Source organism: Megalobrama amblycephala, linkage group LG7 (assembly GCF_018812025.1).
Source record: "Megalobrama amblycephala isolate DHTTF-2021 linkage group LG7, ASM1881202v1, whole genome shotgun sequence".
NCBI lineage: Eukaryota > Metazoa > Chordata > Actinopteri > Cypriniformes > Xenocyprididae > Megalobrama > Megalobrama amblycephala.
In genome coordinates this window covers 36,942,942-36,961,368 of record NC_063050.1, presented here as the reverse complement: position 1 = coordinate 36,961,368, position 18,427 = coordinate 36,942,942, and the positions used below count along the sequence as shown (strand labels likewise).

The following is an 18,427-nucleotide window of genomic DNA, read 5'->3' as shown; positions in this document are numbered from 1 at the left end:
TTTTGTGGGAAAAAACCTAAAAAAATCTAATAAAATCATAAAAGTGTAAAGAAAAACATAATCACTTGTGGCTATACCTTTAAAATAATGTGTATTTTAGCATTTATTTTAGTGCAATACTCCTTAGGGGCCATTTACACAACAAAGTTTTAACTTAAAGGTGCCCTAGAACCAGTTTTAACAAAATGTACTATAAGTCTAAGGCGTCCCCTGAACGTGTCTGTGAAGTTTCAGCTCAAAATACCCCATAGATTTTTTTTTATCAATTATTTTAACTGCCTATTTTGAGCCATAATTATATATGCACCGATTCAGTGCGCGGCCCCTTTAAATCTCACGCTCCCCGCCCCCGAGCTCTTGACTGCCTTAACCAGCATAAACAAAGTTCACACAGCTAATATAACCCTCAAAATGGATCTTTACAAAGTGTTTGTCATTCATGCTGCATGCATGCATCGATTCCTGTGAGTATAGTATTTATTTGGATGTTTACATTTGATTCTGAATGAGTTTGAGGCTGTGCTCCGTGGCTAACGGGCTAAAGTTAACATTACACACTGTTGGAGAGATTTATAAAGAATGAAGTTGTGTTTATGAATTATACAGTCTGCAAGTGTTTAATAATGAAAATAGCAATGGCTCTCTTGTCTCTGTGAATACAGTAGGAAACTATGGTAACTTTAACCACATTTAACAGTACATTAGCAACATGTTAACGAAACATTTAGAAAGACAACTTAAAAATATCACTAAAAATATCATGATATCATGGATCATGTCAGTTATTATCGCTCCATCTCCCATTTTTTGCTATTGTCCTAGCTTGCTTACCTAGTCTGATGATTCAGCTGTGCACATCCAGACGTTTTGCCCTTGTCTAATGCCTTGAACATGGGCTGGCATATGCAAATATTGGGGGCGTACATATTAATGATCCCGACTGTTACGTAACAGTCGGTGTTATGTTGAGATTCGCCTGTTTTTCGGAGGTCTTTTAAACAAATGAGATTTACATAAGAAGGAGGAAATTCTCACTGTATGTCATTTCCATGTACTGAACTCTTGTTATTCATCTATGCCGAAGTAAATTACATTTTTCATTCGATGGCACCTTTAAAACGGAAAACTTTTTATGCGTTTTGGCAGTTCATTTAAATGACAAGGCCGTTTTGGGGGCATTAAAAAACATACTTTTGAAAACAGATTTCAAACGATACTGTTATTGTCCAAACTACAAAAATGCAAATTTGTGAAAACGGTGACATCGGCACTGCAAATGATGTGTTCAGTATATAGGCGTAGTGTTTCTTTACAAAGTGACATCGCCAAATACAGGCCTGGCAGCATAATACAGTGTTTGTAATAATTTTTTACAGATCTGTGCGAACGCAGATTGTTTCGACACACATATGCATTCTTTACAGAGCACTCGCGCCAAACGTGCATGTCTGTCGACTAAACACGTAATGTGCATGTGCATGCCACAGATCTGCATTTTTGTAGTTTACACAGAGATGATAACAGTATCATTTTTAAAACCTTGCACTTTTGAAACCCGTTTTCAAAAGTTTGTATTTTCAGGCCCCCAGAATGCTGTTGTTGTGAAAATAAACAGTCAAAATGCATAAAAAGTTTTCTGTTTGTAGTTGAAAATGTGTTGTGTAAACGACCCTTAAAAATAAAAACATAAAAATATTTTTGTTACTTAAAAAAAAATGTTAACTGAAATAAAATAAAATATAAACAACTTTTTATTTCAGCTAGTTGCTCAAGTCAACATTTCTGTAGATTTTTGTTTACTTTATTTAGTAAACTAAATGAACTAAAACTAATATATAAAAATTAAATATATATATATTTTAGTACAGTTAAAAAAAAAATAGTAAAAATAAAAAATACAACAAAATTACTAACATTTTAACTAAAATTAAAATAAAACATAAAATGTAAAAATTAAATCTAATTCAAAACTATAATAGTTGCCTATATCGATGATACTAAAAGAACTCTGGTGGTACTAGAGCATAATGTCTAAGGCCAGAGAGACTTTTGTGACATACAGGGTTGAAGAAGACATGAAAAAATAGACATGAACAAATACAGATGTTCCATTTCCATTTTCAGCTTTATTTTGACCACAAATCTTCATGATCCTCTGTGCTTTGCAGAAGGTCAACAGTCTCCATCTCTTGTGATTACAATTTCTGATTTGGTTCTCCTAAAAAAAGGACACAAAAATGCTATAATTTCATAGAAGTATATATAATCTAGTGGTTTGTGTGTATGTCCGTGACCTACAGTCTTTCCACACACAGCAAGCACTCGTTGCCGTAGGTTTTTCCGTCACTGCCGCACACAGGTGCGAGGTTCATAGGACACGCCAGGATCTCCGCCATCTCAGCGCACACTGGCTACAAAACACACACATCCACATGTGGCAGACAAATTAAACCACTGTATCACAATACTTTTAACCATTTTTAAGTTAAGTGAAATAAAAAAACCCCACAGTTAATCATTCAGAGAACAAAAAAAATCCTCCATACCTTTCGGGTTGAGCCAGATGATCCTTGCGCCCCTGAAACAATTGAATTGTTTAACGTATTTCTCTATGTGACAGAAGAGGTTAAACCTGTTCCTGGGTTTGTTTGTTCTTTAAATCTCTTACGCAATTTTTACAGACAGCATGTGACGTTAACTACCATTTTACACACCTCAAGCCTCAGGTATGACAAACAGTAGTATGTTCAACAAAGACATCAAATGATTAATATTAATTAACACTATACATACAACATAAGTGGAGACTTTGTGTTGACTGTACCTGAGGTGAGCAGCAGAAGCAAGCCAAAGAGAAGCACTCCTATAGACATGTTGACACAGAATGAGCATTACTACAGTACTCACATGACTTTATATGACGGCAATGAAGTGTGGGAATTCCAACACCTGAACACACACACACACACACACACACACACACACACACACATTCCCAACCTCTCAAAGCACACCTTAGATCCACTCTAGTAGTGATAAGACAATTTAATGCAGGAATATTGGCTCTGTTCTGTAAACAGAATTTTAGAGAACTTCTTGGAGTGTAAATAGCGTCATGGATTCATCTGTGACCTTGTTTTATTTATTACTGATGGTGACAAACTAAATAAATAGTACAGTATGAACCATCAACTTTTATTAGAACATTGTCCAGGGGTGTATTCCAGAAAGCAAAGTTAACTTACCGTCACATATGCCCTGAACTCTCAGTTAATTAACCCAAACCTTGCTTACTCGAGGTATGCTGGTTCCAAAAACACATCTGGTTTTAAAGCATCATCCAGCCCAGAGTATGTTCCCGGCTTCACATACAAGGCATTCTCAACAGAGTGACGAATTGATGATTCACCATGGAAACATACTTCCTTCTTCTTCTTTTGTTTAATGACGATTTACATAAGTGCACATCGCCACATATTTGGTGGTTGTGCAATCATTTTTTCAATCTTTTCATTTAATAAGTAATCTTTATTCAATGATAATAAGAATTATATTATTTGTTTGATGCTAATTATTTAATAAGATATCACATGTGTATTTTATTACAGAAATTATAGCATAGAAAACTTCTTGTTATAAAAAGGGGGAAAAAAGCAGATCCATGTGTGAGATGACAATAAATAAAGTACATATACAGTATTACACTGTAAAAAATGACCGTGATTTTAACAGTAAAAGACTGTTAAAATGCTTCGGTGAAAAACTGTCAATTGGTTTACAGAAAGTTTTCTGTACGGTGAATAACTGTAATAGATCTAACGGTACATTTAATGTAATTTTACGGTAAAATACCGTTAAATTCACAGTTTTTGGAAGTGAAAAATAATTCATTGTAAAATTTACAGTGAAAAACCGTAAATTGACATTCCCACAATTCCCTGCATGACACTTCACATTTCATATATTTTCGTTGAAATAACTCTGTTTCTTCTTAGTTTTTCTCTTTTTTTCTAATCAGTTATGTACATTAGGGTTTTATGTTACATCTAATGTTGTTAAATTAATGTTTATTGCATTTTTAAAATTTCATGCATGTTACCATTGTTGGTGTTTAGTGTGTGTGTGTGAATGACACTGTGTGCACCTTCTATATGTTAGTGCTGTCCTTCTCAGCTTGTGATGAACTTTGATTCATCATGTGACTCATCACCACTGTGTTTGGTGATTGTCAGTGTATTATAAAGGTACAAAACAGATATTAGTACTTCATTAGGTTGGTAAATTAACATTATATCAGTTAATGAAATACGTTATTTTACCGTAAATTTAACAGATTTTTTTTTTAGGTTGCTACTGTATTTTTTACGGTAAAGTTCTGGCAACCACAGCTGCCGGTTTTTTACCGTAAATTTTACTGGGATTTTTTTTACAGTGTAGAAATGAATAACCGAAAGTTGAGGTTATCCACTTACTTACTCTTAAACATACCCAGATATTTCACATAACCTGTTTTCTGGAAGGGCAGGATGGATTAAGTTTAAAATAAACTTCCCTGTCATTCCTTGATATTTGTTTATTAGCCTACTTCTTGACATTTTTGTTTAGTTAATAGCATGACATAACAGTTTTTGTAATAAGTCATGTGATATATTATTTGAATTGAATTATTATGTGTGGATTTTTTCTTTTTCTGTTTTGTGTTGCTTGCAGTATATGTGTGTGTGTGTGTGTGTGTGTGTGTGTGTGTGTGTGCGTGCGTGTGCACCTGTGGCCTGTTGCACAAAGTCGGTTTCAGTTTCTACCCTGGTTTAAGATTAGTTTGAGTAAACTCTGGTTTTTCGGGCTCATGAAGGTGGATTGTTTTTTAGTGGGTGTCATTGCTATGATAACTTACGCTACACGGCTATCCTGCTCTGGAGCAGGTTTTATTCTGGTTTAGAGATATCAGACCAAAACTCAACCAATCAGGTGTGAGTAGTGACCTGTATCTAATGCAATAAAGCTGATGCAATAAAGCCACTGCCCCTGCATCTCTCGCTCCAAATTAAATCAGTTTATAGTGAAAAAATTTCATCTTTTGCTGTTAATTATTTATTATATTTATATTAAAAATATTAAAATTATGTATAATTCATATGACATATTCATATAATTATTATATTAATTGACAATATTATACTTTGCTTTTAAATTAAAATAAATATAATACATGCATTAATATATGAGGCTTTAAAAAACAGTATTCTTTTGAGCTCATTGTAAAGCTATAAATTATTTGGCCTATTCGTTTGATTCACATGCATTGATATAGTCATATATTTTCATTCATTTGCCTTCTCAAACTTTCGCCGCAGCAGTAATGTTTATTCCTGCTTTGTAAATGCATTTAAGATATTTTTTCATAACAATCTTTTAATCAACAGAAGAGACGCAAATTGCACGACTCTCTCGTGAGAAGCGAATCAAACGGACTTTCTCCATGTTCCGTGTGATTGGCTGTTTGCCGCACGTGTCACTTTCAGGTGTACGCGCTCAATCGCAAAACTCTGGATTAAACCTCAGTTGACAGAGAACGTTTATACCGAGCTTTGTGAGCCCGTTGAGCCTGATCTAAACCAGTTCGGATTTATCAACTCCAAACCTACTCTGAAACTCAAGAGTTTGTTAAACTAACTACATGCAACAGGCCACTGTTCAACTGCTCTCTAATGCAAATATCTAATCAGCCAATCACATAGCAGCAACTCAATGCATTTAGGCATGTATCCTAGACATGGTCAATATGATCTGCTGAAGGTCAAGCTGAGCATTAGAATGGAATGGGGAAGAAAAGTAATATAAGTTACTTAAGCGTGGTTGTTGGTGACGGGCTGAGTATTTCAGAAACTGCTGATCTACTGGGATTTTCACACACAACCATATCGGGTATACAAAGAATGTTTCAAAGAAAAGAGAAAGTTTCCAGTGAGTTTTTTTTTTGATGCCAGATGTCAGAGGAGAACCAGCCAGACTGGTTCAAGCTGATAGAAAAGCAACAGTAACTCAAATAACCAATCATTACAACCTTAGCGTCTCTGAAGGCACAACATGTTGAATCAGATGGTATACAGCAGCAGAAGATTACACTGGTGTCACTCCTGTCAGCTAAGAACAGGAAACTGAGGCTACAATTCGCACAGGCTCACCAAAATTGAACAATAGGAGATTGGAAAAACGTTGCCTGATCTGATGAGTTTCGCTTTCCGCTGTGACATTCAGATGGTAGGGCGTAAACAACATGAAAGCATGAATCCATCCAGCCTTGTATCAACGGTTCAGGCTGGTGCTGGTGGTGTAATGGTGTCTAGGATATTTTCTTGGCACATTCTTGGCCCCTTAGTACCAATTGAGCATCATTTAAATGTCACATCCTACCTGAATCCATTCACAGTGTACACAATGGGATAACGTGCCATGTCACAAAGCTGGTTTCATGACGATGAGTTCACTATACTCAAATGGCCTCCACAGTCACCAGGGCTGCGTCCGAAAACCTAGGTAGCTGTCTTGCTGCCTCGCTGTCTTATAAGAGAATGACTTGTACGGCAGCGTTTGTGCATGAAGGCACCTCACGAAACAGACAGACTTCTGAGGCAGTGTAACAGTTTAATGATCTACAGCAATATAGCGCGAGCTTTGGTGAGAACTAAACAAAGATTTAATTACTACAGTAGTAATTTCTCGATAGAAATGATATCAAAATTGAAATATGTTGGTCAAAATCGTACATTTATACACAAACTGAGCAGCAAACGCAACTTTCGGACGCCATCTTTATTTTTCTAGCTCAACTGTCACAGAATGGAAAGCACAGGATTGTGGGATATCAAAGGCAGCTAAGGATACATCTATGCTTCCTTCAAAAATCCATCTGAGGAAGGTATCTCATGAGACAGGAAGTGAAGCTAACATTGGATTCGGACGTGCCTTGATGCCTTACTACCTTGAAATGTGTCCTCAGAAGGCAGCATTTTCCAGTTTTCGGACGCAGCCCATATCTCAATCCAGTAGAGCACTTTAGGAATGCAGTGGAACGTGAAGTGAGTAGGGTGAAGCTGCAGGCCCGGAGGCCCAACTGCACACTCAGACCTGCACGCTCAGAGCAGCATTCTTCTTCTTCTTCTTCCGGGTTTAATGGCGGTTGGCAACTAATCTCAAAGGTGCATTACCGCCACCTACTAGACTGGAGTGTGGGCATTAGAATGACATCAAAGGAGAGGTGAAGAAAAATTAAATAAGTAAATTAATAGAGATAAAAACTTATATAAAACCTTTACAAAAGAAAATTCCTTCCTATTAAATTCTTTCACTTAATCCAGTGTTTTTCAAAAACAAAATTAATAAATTGTGTATAACCCCAGATGATTTCCCTAATAAATGCTCAAGTGTCATGCTTTGTTCATCCATCTGTGCCTTTAATTCTGCCCGATCTTCTTCATATTTTTTGCAGTCTAACAGTATATGCTTCACTGTCTCCTGCACATTACACTCAGTGCATAATCCAGTGGGATGTTTTCCTATTCTGTGCAATGTTGTATTTAAACCAGTGTGACCCATTCTAAGACGTGAGACTAACATCTCTTCCCTAGGGCTTCTGCCCTTCCTCATACTTGTGATTACTTGATTTTGTATGCTGTATAGATGACGCCCTGTATCTGCTGTGTTCCAATATTCTTGCCATATATTGAGTGAATGTTGCTTTATGATGGTTTTGACCTCTGCTCTACTTATTGGTACTTGCACATCTACTGTTTCATGCTTTATAGAATTTTTTGCTAGCATATCCACAACTTCATTTCCTTCCACCCCCACATGGGCAGGAACCCAAAGGAAGGAGACAACCACTCCCTTATTATGAAGTGTGAGAAGCAAGTGAAGTATTTGATAAATGAGATCTTGTCTACATGACGCTCTCCCAGATTGAATGCTTAATAATGCTGATAAACTGTCTGAGGCTATAATAACACCTTGACTCTGATGATTTTTCCCCACCCACTCTAATGCCAGTAAAATTGCAATCAATTCCACAGAGCAGCATTCCCAGAACTATTGTTTTTTCAGACAGTGCCACCTGCTGTTTGGATTAACTTTTTTTTTTTTTTGTAGCGTGTGTAACCGTAATAATTTCCAACATTATAAAACTGCTAGCAAGTAGCAACATCGGACAAGTGAGTAAAGTTATTAATTTTATTAAAATGATTCCTGAAAATTACCAGGTTTTATGGCATAAATCAATGTGACATCTTATTACACCAACAAACGAACAGACTATTTTAGTATATAATGTTAGTTTAGATAGATAGTTCAACAAAATAAGCCGTGAATTGTGTTCTCCCCAGTTATTTTCAAACGCGTGGTGCGTAACCTATTATTGCTAGCTTAGTCAGTGTTTGATTTGATCAAAATTAGTGTCGAAAGATAGTATTATTTTATAATATTTACAGCCTGCTCTTATTTACTGTGTTATTGTACCATTCTGGGTTACTTAATGTTTTCTAACAAAATAAAAAACGTTAAAATGTTAAAATAGAATGTATAATATACAGTACAGTCCAAAAGTTTGGAACCACTAAGATTTTTTATGTTTTTAAAAGAAGTTTCGTCTGCTCACCAGGGCTACATTTATTTAATTAAAAATATAGTAAAAACCAGTAATATTGTGAAATATTATTACAATTTAAAATAACTGTTTTCTATTTGAATATATTTCACAAAGTAATTTATTCCTGTGATGCAAAGCTGAATTTTCAGCATCGTTACTCCAGTCTTCAGTGTCACATGATCCTTCAGAAATCATTCTTATATGCTGATTTGCTGCTCAATAAACATTTATGATTATTTTCAATGTTGAAAACAGTTGTGTACTTTTTTTTTTTAGGATTCCTTGATGAATAGAAAGTTCAAAAGAACAGCATTTATCTGAAATACAAAGCTTCTGTAGCATTATACACTACCGTTCAAAAGTTTGGGGTCAGTACGAATTTGTATTTTTATTTTTTTGAAAAGAAATTAAAGAAATTAATACTTTTATTCAGCAAGGGTGCATTAAATCAATCAAAAGTGGCAGTAAAGACATTTATAATGTTACAAAAGATTAGATTTCAGATAAACACTGTTCTTTTGAACTTTCTATTCATCAAATAATCCTGAAAAAAAATATTGTACACAAATATTTTGTACAATTGTACACATTAAATGTTTCTTGAGCAGCAGATCAGCATATTAGAATGATTTCTGAAGGATCATGTGACACTGAAGACTGGAGTAATGATGCTGAAAATTCAGCTTTGCCATCACAGGAATAAATTACTTTGTGAAATATATTCAAATAGAAAACAGTTATTTTAAATTGTAATAATATTTCACAATATTACTGTTTTTACTGTATTTTTAATTAAATAAATGTAGCCTTGGTGAGCAGACGAAACTTCTTTTAAAAACATTAAAAATCTTAGTGGTTCCAAACTTTTGGACTGTACTGTATAATACAATTATTATGTGTAACATATTTTAGTACTATGTAGGTCTACTGTACGTATAGCTGTATTAACTACTATTATTTCATACTAATATTACTACTACATTTACTATTAGTAGTATGTGTAGGAAAAATAATATGGCATGTTCTTTTTATTGTAGGCTACTTTACAAATCTCAAAGTGCTACCACAGACAATAACAGTGTAACAATTAGAAATAAGTTCTGTAATAATTACAAATACGATCTTTGGAATAAAATGCGGCCTTGAGTTTATTTTTTGTTTGTACACAAACTGTTGGATTTTTGTTACACAACATTTCTGACAACAGAATTGATCTTTTCTTTTAGCGAAGTTGAGGAATTTGACCGAAGAATTGCTTGAGAAATGAAAAATCTCCCCAACAAGAATGTCAAGCATTTATTTTACTTGATGTTGTTTAATATGTAATATATACATTATTAACCCAATTATTTTTGTCACTGTTTTTCTCTGCATTGTTTACAGCTCGATGACTTGTAGGACCTCAAGAAAAAGAATACAAAAATAAAGTTTGGTGTGAGAAAATGACTCAGAGCACTATCATTTATTGTATCTAAATACAGAGTTAATGTTCATCCCCTAACTCTATATTGAAGAATGTGTTAAATCCTTAAGAATTAGGAAAACAATAAATGACTATGAAAATATTTAAGTAACTGAACAATTTCTATTTACAAATACAATTAATAAAAATAAACCAGACATAATGCATTAAATCATAACCTAGTATGTGTAATATTTTGTATAATAATGCATTCAGTCATGGCGTAATATTTTCTAGTAGAAAAATAGTGTAAGTTGCAATCTATCAGCAATTGAATTCAGGTTAGGTAATATCTAATCAGGTTAAATAACCTTCCAAACAGCAGGTGGCACTGTCTGAAAAAACGATAGTTCTGGGAGTGCAGGTCTGAGCCGGGTGTGTCTCATACGTCCTGAAAAGTGAAGCCGCGGGCTCTTTGATCGCCCCCTGGTGGCTGGATGCAGTACAAGTCATAAACCCGCCCTCTCAATGCAAACTAATGGCACTTGTCAAAATAACAAAAAATTAATTACACATACAATAAAATTTTCCGAAAGATGGTTTTGGTCATTTAAGGTAGTTGTTATCATGCTGATATATATTCAATAGTTCATTTTTGTGATCAGTTTGATTTTTGCAAGCAATTTGGTGCTATAGAAACGGGGCGTGTCGTCACGATTTACAGTTGATTGACAGCTTCTCTGAGGACTGTCGGAGCTTTGAGGGGAGATTGAAGATGAATAAATAATAGGGGTGTAACGGTACACAAAACTCACGGTTCGGTACGTACCTCGGTTTTGAAGTCACGGTTCGGTACAGTTTTCGGTACAGCAGGTGGAGAGAAAACTAAACATAAAATTGCTTTTTTTTATTATTAAACAGAGGTTTACTGAACAAATTGTGTTTTTGTCTTTAAATATATTAAATTAAATTAAAACTAAAAGTTTCTTAAGGATAAAAAAAATGATCTCTGCTAATGCTATAAACTATGTAGGGAGCCCTAACTTGAAAGAAGCCCAAACTATTAGCCTAAATTCAATTGCTTTTTATTTTTAGATAAAATAATCAACACTCAAATAACAAATTGTATGCAAACCTGTAAGCTGCACCTAAGGCAGTTTTTGCATTAACTTCTAAATGTTTTTACTCCAATTCGTTGTTGAAATATAATCATTTCTACACAGTGGCTGTTATTTTAACATCAGATTTATTTAAACATACATTAAATAGCCTAATCAGGATATCACTAAAAGGTTAAGTAAAATAATGAATATATTGGCTAATACAGGCTAATTAAGCGAAAGAGTTCATTTCTCTAGCGAACTAACAAGCTGTGAACACTGAATGGCTTTTCTGAGGTAAATGCATCATTGTTGAATACGGAAGCTTTCATTGATGTCTTTCCACCGTTGAAACACTGAATGAGCGATTACATGAGATATGACCGTTTCAGTAAGTTGTACTGAATCTTGCAACATACCTTCAGATGTTCTTTCATGTTTATTCTGTAACTAGTATTAAGGAGGAAGAGATGAACACATTCACTTGCGCTCCGCGCTCGCGCTGCCGGTTGAACTGAGGCGCCTGTACAGTGATCTGTCACCCCACATCAAAGCACGTCAAAATGGCATTTTCTGTTTAAACTTCATGATTTCGTGGACAGAATTTGAAGGATGACACTTTGTTTCTTATCGAAAGTAACAAAACGCAGAGCTTATTGCGGTTATTGGTGGTGAATATTGGTTGCAATGTAATGCTTCGGTACACACGTGCACCGTACCGAAAGCCCTGTACCTAAACGGTTCGGTACAAATACGTGTACCGTTACACCCCTAATAAATAACTATTATTTTTCGATTTCTGTGTTATTTTTCACTGACAAAAGTTGTTGTTCAGCAGTAAACTGTCCTAACCGACCTACAGATCTGACGGATCTCTGAGTTTTTTTCGGTCACGTTAAATGTGGGCTTTATAAGCTGTAGAGGTTTCAAAAATATTATTGCTCTAGAAACAGAATATTTTTTTACAAGTATAATTTTAATTTGTGTATAATTTATTTATTTAAAATACATCAATTACGATATGTTGTTTTGACCTAGTTATGAGTAATTTATAGTTTAAAACTGAACAATGTGCATTAATAAACATTCAAATAAATGTCAATTCCTTATTGCCAGATGTAATTAAGCCATCGTTTAAGCCAAATGAAAAAGGGAGGAGGAAAAGAAAAATATAATAAAAAATAGATAATAAAACAAATAGGTGATCTGATCTTGATGACGCAGACGTCTGGGCGGAAGTTTGATACCGCGACTCCGCCTCCGCCTCCTGGTTTCACTGACGAGTCTTTCTGCGCATGCCCAGGTTCCAACATGTCAACGCCCATCATCGTCCGTTTTACCTTCAGTTCATTACAATGGAAGGAAGCGGCGTCGCGTCGTCCATCTTTTTTTACAGTCTATGGTCTGAGCCTGAGCCCTATGGTCTGAGCGTGCAGTTTGGACTCCGGGCCTGCAGCTTCATAATGTTGCGGGAAGTTCACATCATGTAGGTGCAGCTGACAAATCTACAGCAAATGCGTGATACCGTCATGTCAATATGGACCAAAATATCTGAAGAATATTTCCAGCACCTTGTTGAATCTATTCCATGAAGGATTAAGACAGTTCTGAAGGCAAAATGGGGTCCAACCTGGTACTAACAAGATACATACATACGTATATCCAACACACATTGCAAGCAAAAGCATGTGGTAGAAGTTTTTTACTTTATTTTTTTTGTGTGTGTGTGTTATTGTAATAATTTTAATAAAACCATCTAATCTATTAAAGTATAGGTTGATACAAGTGGTAAAGGTGAATCAAATTTATATTGAGTTTTTTTAGACCTTTAGTCTTTTTAAAATTGTTAATTGGAAAAAGAATATTGTCTCCATCTACAGGCGGAAACAGATCAGTGCAGGTAGATTTATTGAATTTACTTTGCATTATACATTGTTGTGTATATGATAATAAACACAGTATTACATGCTTGACCACAGTATTACAAACACAGTTCAGCAATTGCAGTGCCGGTTTGACCTGTGACTAGGGGTGAGTTTTGACCTCAAAATGTTCCTACCAGTTTGTAGAAAGTAACATTTGGCCAACAATATAATTTAGAGGTCCCTTGGTTTGGAATGGACAATCAGAGGGAAATATATTCAGTAATGTTCTTCAGAGGTTACCTAAAGGTTATCAAAATGGTCATTAGGAGGTTAATGATTACAAGTATTATGTTTATAATAGGTGTGGTAAAACTTTGTTCTGCTGGCTTGAAGCTCTGGTTCAGCAGTGGAAACCAGAACCAACAGACAAAGAAATGGCAACACACCCGCACATTAATGGAAACTGAACAGACCAAATGTTTTCTCAAGGCCTTTTAAAGTTTGCATAGTAACGGAAAACAGATATTATAATAATTAATTATTGATTTTTTTTGCCAAAAAATTGAACAAAATTATTGATTTTTCTTTTATGCCAAAAATCATTAGGATATTAAGTAAAGATCATGTTCCATGAAGATATTTTGTAAATTTCCTACTGTAAATATATCAAAAAATTATTTTTGTAAGTAATATGCATTGCTAAGGACTTCATTTGGACAAAATTAAAGGTGATTTTCTCAGTATTTTGATTTTTTTTCACCCTCAGATTCCAGATTTTAAAATAGTTGTATCTCTGACAAATATTGTCCTATCCTTACAAACCGTACATCAATGGAAAGATTATTTATTCCTTTATGACTGGTTTTGTGGTCCAGGGTCACATTTATATTTCATATATGAATCATATATAAATCATATATAAACAAAATATACAAGGAACATGGAAAGTGCTAAATAGTGTAATACATAAAAGAAAATATAAGGGTGAGTATCCAAATCATTTTATTAAAGACAATAGAATTATAAATAATATTAATGAATTTGTAAATGAGTTTAATGATTATTTTATCAAAATTGGTTATAATTTAGCAAATAAAATAGTGCATCCCACAAAATAAATCCATAAACAGCGATTCTATTCACAAGAGCTCAAACTCATTTTTTTAAGCCCAACTAACGAAAATGAAATATTAAAAATTGTGAGATATTGCAAAGGAAAAAAATCGGGTTGGATATGTGTATAGTTAAGGAAATAATGTATAATATTGTTCAGCCTTTTACCTTCATTTGCAACCAGTCATTCAAAACCGGTATCTTTCCAAATGAAATGAAAATAGCCAAAGTTCTTCCGGTACATAAAGATGGTGACAAGCATTTGTTTTCTAATTATAGACCCATTTCCTTGCTTTCTCAATTCTCCAAAATATTAGAAAAGTTATTTGTTAAAAGGCTGGATACTTAAATATTACTTAATATTTTAACGGAACAACAATTTGGTTTTAGAGCACATAGGTCCACAACAATGGCAGTTATTAGTAAGTTGCAATCTATCAGCAATTGAATTCAGGTTAGGTAATATCTAATCAGGTTAAATAACCTTCCAAACAGCAGGTGGCACTGTCTGAAAAAACGATAGTTCTGGGAGTGCAGGTCTGAGCGTGCAGTTGGGCCTCCGGGCCTGCAGCTTCATAATGTTGCGGGAAGTTCACATCATGTAGGTGCAGCTGACAAATCTGCAGCAAATGCGTGATACTGTCATGTCAATATGGACCAAAATATCTGAAGATTATTTCCAGCACCTTGTTGAATCTATTCCATGAAGGATTAAGACAGTTCTGAAGGCAAAATGGGGTCCAACCTGGTACTAACAAGATACATAATTATTGTACAGTTCTCTCATCACTCCATATTTAACATATGGAATAGAAATCTGGGGAAATACATATAAATCTAGAACTACTCCAGTTTTTCTACTACCATAAAATCCATATAATACCCCACGAATCCTTTGTTTACCCAGTTGAAAACATTAGAATTCTATGATTTGGTAGATTTGTATACTGCTAAACTTGTGTATAAGGCAAGGCAACGCACCCTCCCTCAGTCCTTGCAAGCTACGTTCAGCTTGAGAGACAGTAATTATGACCTTAGAAGGTGTTCAGCTTTGGAATAGCTTCCCTGATGAGTTAAAAAAGGCTATTTCATTAACACAGTTTAAAATACTTTATAAAGGATTGGTAATGAAAAGATATACTGAATAGTGATGATAATATTAGTAGTAGTAGTGATGATAATTATATATTGTCATATTAAATGAATGTCAATTAGTGCTGCTTGTGTGAAGTTAAGGGTAGGCATAATAAGCTTTAGCTTCAGCCTACACTTTTTGGTCAATAAGAGTGTAAACATCTTGTTTTTTATTTTTCTTTCTTTCTTTTTTTGAATGATCTTGTAATTATTTTATTTTGTAAGGTTATGTATGTGTACATGCATGTGCACAGTTTTATGTATGTATGTACCTGTAAGTCTCATGCTTTCCTGTGCAATGATGCAAATGGAATTTTGCTTGTTGACCAAAATAAACAGTATATATATATATATATATATATATATATATATATATATATATATATATATATATATACAGTGCTCGGTGTAAATGAGTACACCCCCTTTGAAAAGTAACATTTTAAGCAATATCTCAATGAACACAAAGACAATTTCCAAAATGTTGGCAAAACTAAGTATATAACATCTGTTTAACTTATAACATGAAAGTGAGGTTAATAATATAACTAAGAGAACAAAATTTTCAGTTTTACTCAAATTAGGGTGATGCAAAAATGAATACACCCCACTGAAAGTCTCTGGAGCAAAGCTAAATTTTAGACTACAGATGTCTAATTTAACAAGAATTCAACCACAGGTGAGTCGAATTATTCATTACACAGGTGTCCAGCAGACAGTTGACTATAAAAGGGTGTTAAAAACCCCTTCCCATTTCATGCTGTCAGCAATGGCACCACATGAAAGGTGAAGGTGACAAGAAGATCAGCAAAGCTTTACTTACCAGTCAGAATACAAAAATGTAAAAAAGATGGAACTCCAACCATCTCACAGAGACGTCCAGGTCATCCACGGAAGTTAACACCTCAACAGGAGCGTCTTCTGATGAGAAGGGTAGAAGAAAATCGGCACGCAACTGCAGTTATCTAAAGAAGTAGAAAGTAAAACTGGGGTGACTATTTCCCGTGACAAAATACGGCGTACGCTGCAGAGGAATGGCATGCATGGGTGCCATCCACGAAAGAAGCCTCTCCTAAAGCCCAGGCACAAAAAAAAATGGCTAGAGTTTGCCAGGGCTCATGCTGACAAAGATGAAGACTACTGGGACTCTATACTCAGGAGTGATGAAATGTTTTTGGAACTGATGGCTTCAAAACTGTATGGCCTCGCAAAGGTGAGGAATACAAAGAAAAATGTATGGTGCCTACAGTGAAACATAGTGGTGCCAGTGTCCTTATGTGGGGCTGCAGGAGTGCTGCTGGTGTCAGGAGCTGCATTTCATTGATGGCATCATGAATTCACAGATGTACTGCTCTATACTGAAAGAGAAGATGCTACCATCAATCTGTGCCCTTGGTCGTTGTGCACTTTTCCAACATGACAATGATCCTAAACACACATCTAAGCCCACTGTTGGATTTCTGAAGAAGAACAGGGTGAAAGTGATTCAGTGGCTCCTGATCTGAACCCAATCGAACACCTATTGGGAATTCTGAAAAGACAAGTTGAGCATCACTCTCCATCCAGCATCCAGTCTCTAAAAGAGGTCATTCTTGAAGAATGGAAAAAGATAGATGTTGCAACCTTACTTTCATGTTACTGCACACATGTTGATGGCACATGAAAAAAAAATATTCCACATCATTTTTTGGTTCATTTGGGAACATTTAATTTAAAAATGTTTTCCCCCCACCCTCCCCCAACCCCAAAATATTTTTTCGTTGCCTCAGGGCAACGTTATGCGACAATGGTACAGAATCATAGAGAAAATTATCATCAAAATCAAATTTTTTATTTTTTTTTAAATTCAAGAAATCATTAAGTAAAAAGGGAAAAACAATTGAAAGACATTGATATATTGAATTTGATACATGCATAGGTCTGTATCATGTAGTGTGCTATGCCATATAATGTACTTCATGTAATAAGATTTCACTCTGTACGAAACTTCAAAAAGCACTTCTTCTCTGCTGTGAAATAGTGGTGTGATTTACAATTTTTGCACATCACTTTGGGTGTTCCTGCACACCCAGGAACCTTGCATCTTCCCATCTTATAACACATTGTTGCCAATGTGAGGTATTGCCCAAAACCTCCTCAAAATGTACCCCTTATCACACAACGTTGCCCTGAGGCAACAAAAAGAAAAACTGAATTTCTGAACATGCAAAATAAAAAAAAAACTTCATAAAACCTGACAAAAGGCTTTTCTACACCTTCACACACACACACATATATTTTTTACGTGTTCATGTCATTTTAAATAAGATTACAAATAATCTTGCCTTCTTCTCACACCATGTGCTCCTGTGACCATGTGTCAGAACAGGACGTCCCACCTTTAAATGGTTCTTGGTAGTGATTCCCACACCTTACTGGACTGTTCTTTGCTACTTTCTCGACCTTTCTAATTGGTTGTAATCATTTAAAGAAAAATTTACTAAACATAGGGCTTAAGAAAACTTTCCGTTGTGCTGTAGGGTTAAACAGATGTTATATTAAACTTAGTCTTGTCAACATTTTGGAAATTGTCTTTGTGTTCATTGAGAAATTGTTTAAAATGTTACTTTTCAAAGGGGGTGTACTCATTTACGCTGAGCACTGTATGTATGTATATATATATATATATATATATATATATAGATATATTTCTTTAAAACTTTTCTGTTGATATGAAAAATCTGGTAGATTTAGCAATATGGCAGGTGTATGATGTATATTACGATGTTATGATGAATATGCCTTTCTCCACTGATGTTCTGAGTTGTTCAAAGCATTTCTAAGGATACTGATTGTTAGAAGGCAGCTGTCAGACTTGTGAACGTGAACATGGTTTGTGTAACATTATTAGCAACACATTATTATCTGTTTGATAATGTAGTCAAGCAAAACGCTAATCATATTAGTTACCATTATGATGTTGTAAAAAGTGATACCATTGTTCAGTGTTTACCTCAGTAAGTTGACTGAGTGGATCTCGTCTGAGCTCGTGCGAGTGAGTGGAGGCGGAGCTAATTATCATATTCATAGATCTGTGTATATTAAATGAGACAAGGGTGAAGAGTTAAATTCAAGCTATTTTAAGGCATTAAGATTTTTTTTCACTGAAAAAAACGTTTAAATATGTGATTTT

General features: G+C 34.8%; 1 protein-coding gene across 1 annotated transcript; it reads right to left on the bottom strand.

Annotated features, from left to right (window-relative positions):
* Positions 1 to 2,106: 2,106 nt before the first annotated feature.
* spink4 (serine peptidase inhibitor, Kazal type 4) lies at positions 2,107 to 2,955 on the bottom strand. The gene is made up of 4 exons (XM_048197295.1): positions 2,825 to 2,955; positions 2,547 to 2,578; positions 2,299 to 2,411; positions 2,107 to 2,218 (listed from the first exon to the last, which is right to left on the bottom strand). The coding sequence occupies exons 1-4, from the start codon at positions 2,871 to 2,873 to the stop codon at positions 2,173 to 2,175; spliced, it is 240 nt and encodes a 79-aa protein (XP_048053252.1). The 5' UTR covers positions 2,874 to 2,955; the 3' UTR covers positions 2,107 to 2,172.
* Positions 2,956 to 18,427: the final 15,472 nt, after the last annotated feature.

What these genes read in the sequence shown, in the direction of transcription:
- spink4 (XM_048197295.1), bottom strand. Translation starts at nt 2,873, where the DNA reads ATGTCTATAGGAGTGCTTCTCTTTGGCTTGCTTCTGCTGCTCACCTCA. An exon ending in GCTTCTGCTGCTCACCTCAG is followed by an intron (nt 2,579 to 2,824) that starts GTACAGTCAACA and finishes CAATTGTTTCAG; the next exon opens with GGGCGCAAGGATCATCTGGC. An exon ending in TTGCTGTGTGTGGAAAGACT is followed by an intron (nt 2,219 to 2,298) that starts GTAGGTCACGGA and finishes TCCTTTTTTTAG; the next exon opens with GAGAACCAAATCAGAAATTG.